Source organism: Penaeus japonicus, unplaced genomic scaffold (genome assembly GCF_977035675.1).
Source record: "Penaeus japonicus unplaced genomic scaffold, GWHDUDI00000001_assembly GWHDUDI00000023, whole genome shotgun sequence".
Classification (NCBI taxonomy): Eukaryota; Metazoa; Arthropoda; class Malacostraca; order Decapoda; family Penaeidae; genus Penaeus; species Penaeus japonicus.
In genome coordinates this window covers 18,192,768-18,202,767 of record NW_028234425.1, presented here as the reverse complement: position 1 = coordinate 18,202,767, position 10,000 = coordinate 18,192,768, and the positions used below count along the sequence as shown (strand labels likewise).

Genomic DNA, 10,000 nt, shown 5'->3' with positions numbered 1-10,000 from the left:
CTACCTCCATTTCAACTTTTACTTTGATCAGCTGATCAGCTGATACATGCTGCTTCCAAGAGGATGCAGCATGTATCATTCTAATTTTAGTGTTTATGAATTAGAGCAAGAAGTTGATTCTCTTTCCAGTCATGATGGCAAGTTTATTGTAGCTGGGAGTGAAAATCAGTGTATCTACATCTGGAAGACTCATCATGACTACTCCAAATTCTCATCTGCAAGAAGAGACAGAAACTTGTATTGGGAAGGAGTCAAAGGTACTGTTATGCAATGTATAGGGGATAATTACCTTCACCATTGGATCATTTCTCCTGCTACTAGCTTGCTATAAAAAGAATACTAATAGGTAACACACATGTATTTTACACAATAACAATTTTGGACATTTGTTCATATTTCAGCTCACAGTGCTGTTGTCACTTGTGCAGTGTTTGCACCTCACCCAGAACTAGTATTCAGCTTCATTGAACAACAGCAGGAGATTCTCAGCAAATCAGGAGAGCAGGAGCAGCAGCATCCACAGCAACAACAGCAGCACCAAACGAGTCAGAATAAGGATAGCGGCACAACCAATAAGGGGTTTGTATATGAAGACTATGAATAGTGCATCTGATTTGATTTACTTCTCATATAATTCTTGCATTTCAGGATTGATAAATAAATATGGTTAAGTAAAATTATTAGTATAATTGTACTGTTGTAGCAAAGAGGGAAAAGGTCTTTGCATATCAGTTTGAGACAATGGGAAGAATAAGAGCTTTTTTCACCTACAAGCATTGGTTTATATTAATTTTTCAATCTAAACTAATCTAATGTCATCATGATCAATGTGGAAACAAATGAGTAGTTCCACAAGGCAAGATTATTTTTTATTCTTTGACAGCTTTCTCAGCACTCCAAGCAAAATTGATAACCTATGGGAGTGGAATCTTTATTGTTAACCCTTCTAACACAGGCCACATCTCAAGATGTTCAGCCTGGGTAGTGCATCTTAACCCATTGCATATGGGTGTCATGACATAAATGTCAGCACCGATTAGGCCTAAAAGATGGGAGTCAATGTGTACATGATGTGACATCGGGATCTGTCCACAGTTGAAGCACACACAAAATCATTTAGAATTATGGCTGTAACGGTGCTAGCTCCAGAGCTACAAGGTTCCAAAGTCAGCCTAAGCCTGCATTTTATGATGGATTTATGGAAAAATTTTGTTTGGGCTAGTCTGCAGTACCCTGAGTGGAGAAAACCCTTTCCCCATCCCTCTGATTTTTAGCTGGTGATGCTAGTGTCGTAGACCACTTGCCTTGACGACCAGTTAGGTCATTAGACGCCCCGTCCGTAATGGATTAAGATGTGTTTTCTATTAGTTTCTAGATATATAGTATGAAATAAAGGTATGTATGGTATATTAGCAAAGTGATACTAATTTGCATTTGGTATAATTGGTCATCATAACTGAAAGAATATATGGCTATAAATTTCAAGAAGGAAAAGACCAGTACAAAAGTGATTCAACCCCATAGATATGCCTGTCTTGGGAGGATTAACCCTATCGCGATGGTGCATCACACTCATGTGACACAGCTAAATTCCCAATGCCGGGGTGTCATGCCAGTGTGAGGTTTCCAATGAAATATTGCAATGGCCCGGCATAAGGGTTTTCGTGTAGCGCGTGCCCCGTTGGGAAAGGGTTAATACTTAACCCATTCACGCTGGGGCGATTCCGGCTGTGAATGGTCTTAATGCCGGGGTTTTCAAATGCATAGGCCTAATGCCTTGGGATTCTCAGGCACACTAGCTGCGAGCCTGGGCTGTCTGCTTGCTCACCCCGAGCGCCAGCCATGGCCAAATATCTTGTCATCAGCATCTGGTGCAAAAATCACGAAACGTGTCAGCACGTCATCCGGCGCGAATGGGTTAAGAAAGAAATCTTGATGAAGTTTATCATGAAGAACTCATAATGGCCAAAGTTCATTGACGATTGCATATTTATATAATACAGTAATTGAACACTGTTTGATGGGACGGATTACCTGCAAGTAATGATTGTGTTAGAGAGAGAGAGAATATGTTGATATTTTGAAACCTTATGTACCAGGTTCTATCAGGTATTCTCCACAGACCTTAATGATTTATTGCCAACTCAAATAGGCTGTAAGCTTATGAACATTACCCAATACTATTAGTTCTCTTAAAGTAATAAACTATGTTGATGTATTTTACAGATATGTACTGGTGTCTGCAGACTTCAATGGCTGTATCAAAGTATTTTTGAAGAAAGAAAAACCCAAGCACTCATCATTACCAGCATCAGCTTTAGTGTAGAATAAGTATATAAGTAGGAGTTATTTAGAAATTATGCATTGGAAATGGTACTATTTGCAACAGCATGAAAAGGCAATAACACTATACCATGTTTATGAAATGGCAGAAAAAAATTACTATTCATGTTTATCAGAAGAAGAACTGTTATCCCATCTTCTAATAAACTTATTTAGAGTATTAAGTTTTTTTTTTCTGCTACTAGGAAGCATAATAATGGGCCTGAATCCAGTACACCGATGTCCCATTGCTATGGTCCATCACGTGTTCCATTTTAGAGCCAAGGAACTTGATCGTAGTGGTATGATGGAATACTGTGATCCAAAAATTGTAGAGCCAATGCTGTGAAGTTTATTGAGTGGATGGAATATTTTGAATCATTTCTCTCTCTTTCTTATGTTTTGATTACAGGGCAGTGATGATGATTATGTTCATTTATTACATTTGATGAGTACAGTAGTCTGAAATTATTTTGTAATGTAACGAGATTATATTCAAGGTTATATCCATATTCTATATCCATATCTTTCATGGAAGTATGAAGAGATGAGTGAGTCATTGTGTGAGGGAAGATTAATAGGAAGCCTTGTACTTCATTATTTTTATGATTAATGGTTGTCATCGTTGTTAAGATGATTTTTTTCAATGACTATCATTATTTTTATATTACCATTGCTTTATACTTCTAGTATTATTATCATGATCATCACAATCATAATTGTTAATGCTATTATGGCTGTATTTGTTAATTTAGTCATTTTGGTAATTAATGCTATTTTAGTATACAAGTCATTGGGGAAAGTTAGTGATAATTGAATTATAATTGGGAGACTTGATAATGAAAAATGAACATTTTATCTGTTTGTTTATTAGATGATATTGTATATTGTTGAGTGCAGAATATATGACTCCTAATTGGAAATATGTAGTACCTTTGGGGACAAAGTACTCAGTATCCACAGAAGAAGAGCACAACAGATTTTTTTTTTTTTTTTCTTATGTATAGGCTTTTGTGTGTTACATAAGTCTGTGTTGTATGCATGTATGCATGTGACTGCTCTGTGCATAGAAATTGTATATATGTGTGTATATATGTATGGATGTACTTCAAGTAATGCATGTGGTTGTAAATGTAGGTATGCTTGCATTTGCATGCATGTTTGTGTGTGTGCTTTGTATGCTAGTGTATGAGACTATAGAAATGAGCTGGCTATTGTTGAATAAAAGGTAATGTAAGATCAATAAAGATATAATTGTATATTAAAAGAATCCTTCTACATTGTGAACAAATGAAAAAGAACTTGCATGAAGCTCATTGTTTATGTACATGACAAAATCTAATAATTTTATTTATTTATGTTTATTATAGTGATAATAAATCATCATTCAAGAATGAAATGTAATATTAAAATCCTTATACTAGTCCAAAGTATTGCTCTGCTTTTACATAGTTAATGGTAAATAAATAGTAATATGTATGGAAGAAGCACTAGGTCCTGTCCCCTTGTGTAATGTAATTCTATTTCCTGTTTACGTTGCTCATCTTGATGGTAATAAAATTTAAAAAATGATTACATATACCATAGGGCTGTCTACTGCCAGTACTTTTAAAAGTTATCATACATTTCTAGAGTTTAAAGTTTTTATACCAGGAAAAGAAATATTTTTTAAGAGATTAGTTTTATGAATTTTTTTTTTTTTAGCTTTGGTGTTGATAATAGCTGAAAAATGATCTGATACTAGAGCTGAAAAACCACATATTTGATGTATTGAAGTCTTTAGTCCTACGTGTGGTGATAGTCCCTGGCCTATGCTAATAGGGTAAAGAAAATATGCTCGTTAGCGTATGGATGAAAATGTGTTCTGCGAATCATTTATTCAGTGAGAAAATATATCAATATTCAAATCTGATAATCTTGGTAGAAAAATAATTAAGGTTTGTCATCTAAATTTTACATACTATGAGTTTAATGTTCGACCTTATAAGGTTAATTTGTTGTATCTACTTTCCTATTTTTTTCTTCTCAGAATCATGATTTGTCTTAAAATTTAGTAAGTAGATAGTTAGGTCGGTAGGTTGGTAGTTAGACATTAAAACATGAAGTATACACTATTATACAGAAAGTTTATTATGTAGATAGAAGCAGGTAGATGGATAGATTATTCTGAGATAGATTAATAGATAGTTAATCAGGTATAGAGTAACATACAGGTAGGTAATTACACTTTAATGATTTTGAGGCTTCTTAAGCTGGTATGTTGTTAATCTCCAATTGACTGTCTCTTTTCTTCAAGATACAAGCATGATTTTAGTGTTGAAACAACTTTGTCGAAAGATATGAGGAGACATCTTCAGCTTCTTTGCCATGTAAATAGAGTTGTTTTAAATCATATGTAAACTCTCAATGAAGATGTCCTTTCATGTTCTTGTTATTATGAAAAATGTAATAGGAAGTGTGCATACTGCTGTCTTATAATTACAAAAGGTAATTTGTTGATATATGCATAATATTGCATATTGAAAAGTGGATTTCATTGGATAGCAGAAGAAAACTCAACAAAGTACATTGTGTTGAGTTTTCCTATTCTTTACCCATAAATAATACATTAGTTAATATAGAAAGGTATACTTTCATTGGAGCATCTTTCCCCGGCTTTATTTCCTCTCCACATTTGTATTGCTGGTCTTACTTTAAAATGAAAAATTCAAGTCATTAGTTTTGTAAGTACTAGATAGGGAACTACCACAAGTTACTATTTTGTCTTCTTATTTTGTAAGGCAATTTGTTAGGACCATAATCATTCTTAACTGCATGTTGAGAGACTTTGTTAAATGAGTAACAAAGAATATGAAATCTGAACTTTACTTTTTCATACACTGAATATAAAGGTGAATATGAAGGAAGTTCATAATCTGACATATACTCTCATGCAGTGCACTCAAGAGCATAACGCATGAATGTAAGACTTCACAGACAAGGCATATCATTTACTGCTTCTTGTTGAGGAACCAAGTATTGTTTAGTACAAGCGATGTTAAATCATGTTGAGAAATAAAAGAAGACTTCTATGCTTCTGGCATAGGAAAGAATAAGATATATATAAATTGTGTGCTTTTTTTTACCTTTGCTTTGAGTATTGATATGAAAAGATTTATTTGGTAAGCAAATTATCAAACACTTCCTAGTCTAACAAAATACAAAGATTATGGTTACTAATATGTAGCTGCATATCTGTTCCTTGAATTTTGTAAGCAAGGATCAATCATACAGTATTAACCACAATAGATAACAATTACAGATACTTTGTTCCAAATATAATATACATAAAAAATAATTTTTCTATTTGTTTTAGAAGGAAAAATGCAAAAAACTTCATACATCTGTGGATTAGACATATCAACCTTTTTTTAATCTAATTGGAGTGAATATAGAATGGCATACATTCAGGTATAAATCATGAGATTAGTGGCTGTTCCTCTGTATTTTTTTTCTTTTGAAAAAGATCTGGCATTCATTTCAATATTTAATTCATTACTTAATGAAAAGTGAGCTGTGACTAGGAAATCTAATGTACAATTAAGGTATACAATATATTTGAAAATCTAGGAATTTAAAGAAATGTAAAATATAAAACACTTCTCATATAAAAAGATAATAAATGAATATAGTATTACCACAGGATAGACAGCCACTGAAAAAAATGGTTCTTCCAAAGATTAAGTTCTTTGTAAAGGTTGATACTTTTTTTTTTTAATTAGTGTACTTATTTCATGCATAGACATGAAAAAAGACAGTTCTGCAATAATGACGTTTGAATTTATGTTTATTTATATAGAAGAGTTCACTTATCAATATAGTGTGAGTGAGAGTCATTAAATGGGGTACTTGGACAGAATCTATGTTTTAGAGATAAAAATGTACTGAATAGCATCATCTTGGAGACATTAAGATTAATTGGCACAGAGTTGAAATAAAAGTAGAGCATATTATAAGTAATTCAGTAACCTAGTTGCCAGAATAATATAGCTCCTTAACTAGTTTTGGCTGCAGGTGTATATTCTTTGGTGTTCAAAAGTACTAACAAACAGCCTACCCTCTTTTATTTATGAGGGTTTCTCCTGAGGACTGTTCATGGTTCATGCAGTCAAAACAATTTATTTGCATTATTTTACTAGACATTGCAGTTACCTGCCTTATTAATATTATATCTACAAATGAAAGGATCATATTTACATATTTCTTAAAATCTCTTTTCTTGGTGGAAATTAAACTCATGAATATGGCTATATACTAACAAAAAGTCCCATAAACTTCAGCCTCAAAAGAATCTGTTTGGAGATAAAAGGTCTTAAGAGATGATGCATGACCCAGGAATTCAGACCAATATATTAATTTTCTTTATTTGATATTATTGAAGTACTATTTTCTTTGATTTATTATAAATGTGGCGAGAGATTCAGAAGAATAAGCTCTCGCATATCAGAAAAGCATTTTTCTTCTTGGCATTACCTACAAACTAGTAGAAGTTGCAATTTAAAGAATGGAAAAACTTAAGTGTTCCTATTAAAAATGAAAGTATAATTATAATAAATAATTTGAAAATGATTACAAATATTTATATAATGATAATTATTTAATAAATGGCTTCAAGGAAACACAAAGTAGAGATTCTTTTTATTTGTTCTCTATAACCATACAAATACTTTTTTGTAGTTCTGGAAGTTCAAAGTCCACCTATAACAACAGCTCATAAATGCTATGAGCAGCCTTAATAATTTGTATATATTACTATAGGGGCTAAAATACTCTTATCAATAAAAGCTGGTATAAGATACTACATCTAACACTATAAGTAATTTTATCAGGATTTACAAAATATTTCACTGCACTGATAACTTGCATATTCCTTATCTTCACTGCACTATCACTACACACTGCACTGTCTTCACTATCACCAATCACTTCACTATCAATACACTAACACCACTGTCTCACTGCACTGGCACCACTATCTCACCACAAAGCCACACTTCACACTCGCCATTACACCTTTAAAACTTGTACACCTCCCTTTCCTCTTTTTTTAAACACTAATTTCTGACTCAAGGAGGTACAATGCACTGCACTATTCACAGAAGGGCCAGCTTAAGATAAAATGATAAGATAATGAATTGCACAACACTATTTTCAAAAAGGGTGAATTTTCAATGCAGCCTACATTTACTTTTTTTTTTTCTTTACTTTAATATTTAGATGAACACTACACATCAACTAAGCCCTTCTTATATGGAGTATGTTAACTTTTTGACCAATGTGGTGAATATTTTTTTCATAGTAAAACAACACCTAAAGAGTAAGATATATGAAAGAAGCACAAACACTTATATTCCAAATTATGCACTGCACTTCACTATCTGTTGGGAAATCACTTTGGAAGACTGCAAGATTACACTGAAGTATTTTTTTTAATGATAAAAAAAAATGAATTCAGTAACTCAAATGAAGCTTCTAAGTGTTTGCCAACAGTTTCAATGTGGAATTAACTGAAACTTTATTCACTCTCCAACTCCCTCACATCAAAAATGAGCCAATTTTTCAGCACTATGAATTCAACCCATCCATAATTCACTATTACTAATTAATTCTCCCTGAGATATGACTGCAACATTAGAGGAGAGAGAGAGAAAGAAAAAATATGTACTTCCCACCAATCCTGAATTCTTTACTACCCTCCACTTCACTTCCTTCCCTGAGCACATCACTTGATCAACACTCGAGTCCCTTTGCCCAAGGACACCGCTGCTCGTCCACTTTCGTCCACATGCAATTCACTTACCCCGTTACAATTTGGATCTGAACACCAACCCTCTTCACTGCACTTTTTTTTTTTTTTTTTTTAAATACTGATGCATTTCATTCTGAATTGGCATCAATCCACTTGCATTTAGATTCAGATTCCCCTGAAGGTCGACTTTCCCTTAACCAATTCAGTTGCACTCGTGGATATCACCAATTCACGAAATTGTGTATGTATGTGTGAATATATCATATATATATATATATATATATATATATATATATATATATATATATATATATATATATATATATATATGAATATGTTGATGTAAGTCTTTGTAATGTGCGTTTATAAAATGTATATATGTATGTATAAAGAATGTATGCTTGTGTATATATATATATTTCATTTATATATATTATATATTTTTTTTAAGGAACCCATGTTTTTTCTTTCATTTAAATTTTCCCAGAATCAGATCACTAATGCACTATGAAGATGGTGATTTTAATATTTATAAATTTAGCTGTCTTTATTTACTAGTAATCTATTGAAGTAGCAAAAAATTATCACTGCACTGCACTGCTGTAAATTTTACTGTAATTGGTTAAACTTCACAAATCAATGAAACACTGATGAATATCCATATCCACTAAGCAAATCTCACTGCACTGATTTCCTTCACATCACTGGAAAAAATTGAGCCAAGCACAATCACTGCAAAAATCTAATCACTAAGCACTTTTAGTTGACATCCCTGGCACTTTGAACCGAATGAAGGATCTGAAACACTCCTAGAACCCCAAGGGCCAATTTGAGCAAGCACTCCCACCGACTAAATCTGGTTATCATCATCATTATCATTATCATATTGCAAGGCATAGTCAAACTTTGTTTTGCTGTAAGAGCCAAATCAATGCCCAGATGGTGAGGGCCCCCTGAAAACTGTGAATTTGAGCTTAATGGAACTTTATTTTTAATTTGCGTTTTGGCCGTCCCTGTGACGTGAATGCGAGCTGTGCAAGTACTGCAAGGGAAAGGAACAGACCAATGAGGATGCCCACCACTCCTCCCTCCCACTCATGGCACAGCACTGATCACTGTTGCACTAAAGCACTGCTATTCCTTTAGGTACATTTCTTCATGCCACTGCACTTTTGGATGCTTCACTTCACTAAGAATGCTTCTTTCATAACACTCACAACACTTTGTTATGACAAGGGGAAAATTAACACTTTCAAGGAGGGAAAAATGGGTGACCACTTCCTACCCACAACACAATCTATTACCAAAGGGGAAAAATATAACTTGAAAAAATTGGTAAAAAAACTCATTTCTGATTTATATGGCACTGCAAAAGCACTAACTCAATAGGATCACTGAAACTAACAGCAAAAAAGCACAATGCTTATCCATCACCAAGCACAGATACTAAGGGCCACTTCACAGCACTGCACTAGTTTAAAAAGGAAGAGGAATCGAGGCTAAATCACATTTCACTGTCACCACACACTGAATATTCACCACACTGTAGTCAACAGGGTCACATACACAATCAAACACTGACACAGATTACTTCACTGTATTTAAAACAACACTTTTTACACTTCAGGTGAAGACATTAGTCTAAGACACTCACTTATAAAATGTAAAAAAAAAAAGAAAAAGAAAAAGAAAAAATCTGAATAAAAAAGAAAAAAAGATACATAATTCTAATCAAACTTTGTTGTACAACACAAACTGTTTCTTAAAATTCACAGTTTCTTTTACATGGTTTACCAAATTGTACAATACAGTTGTAAAGGTTATTATATTCAATAATTGATCTATGGAAAATATACGTTTCCATGTGAAAAGTTTACTACACTTAAAAAG

The 10,000-nt window shown here is 33.2% G+C and overlaps 2 protein-coding genes across 6 annotated transcripts in view; one reads left to right on the top strand and one right to left on the bottom strand.

Moving 5' to 3' along the window:
• Positions 1-5,429, top strand: part of LOC122260825 (uncharacterized) — a 45,742-nt gene extending 40,313 nt beyond the window's left edge. For all 5 annotated transcript variants that reach the window (XM_086550175.1, XM_043028250.2, XM_086550174.1 and 2 more), the window contains 3 exons: positions 130-257; positions 402-579; positions 2,227-5,429. In XM_086550175.1, coding sequence (XP_086406301.1) covers positions 130-257; positions 402-579; positions 2,227-2,326 — 406 coding nt within the window. In that variant the 3' untranslated portion in view covers positions 2,327-5,429. The remainder of the gene's footprint in view (positions 1-129; positions 258-401; positions 580-2,226) is intronic.
• Positions 5,430-7,484: 2,055 nt separating this feature from the next.
• The window catches only part of nito (RNA-binding protein spenito), a 4,921-nt gene continuing 2,405 nt past the window's right edge, over positions 7,485-10,000 (bottom strand). The window contains exon 1 of the mRNA XM_043028251.2: positions 7,485-10,000. This exon is cut by the window's right edge and continues 2,405 nt beyond it. The gene's annotated coding sequence lies outside the window, so the exon portion shown is untranslated.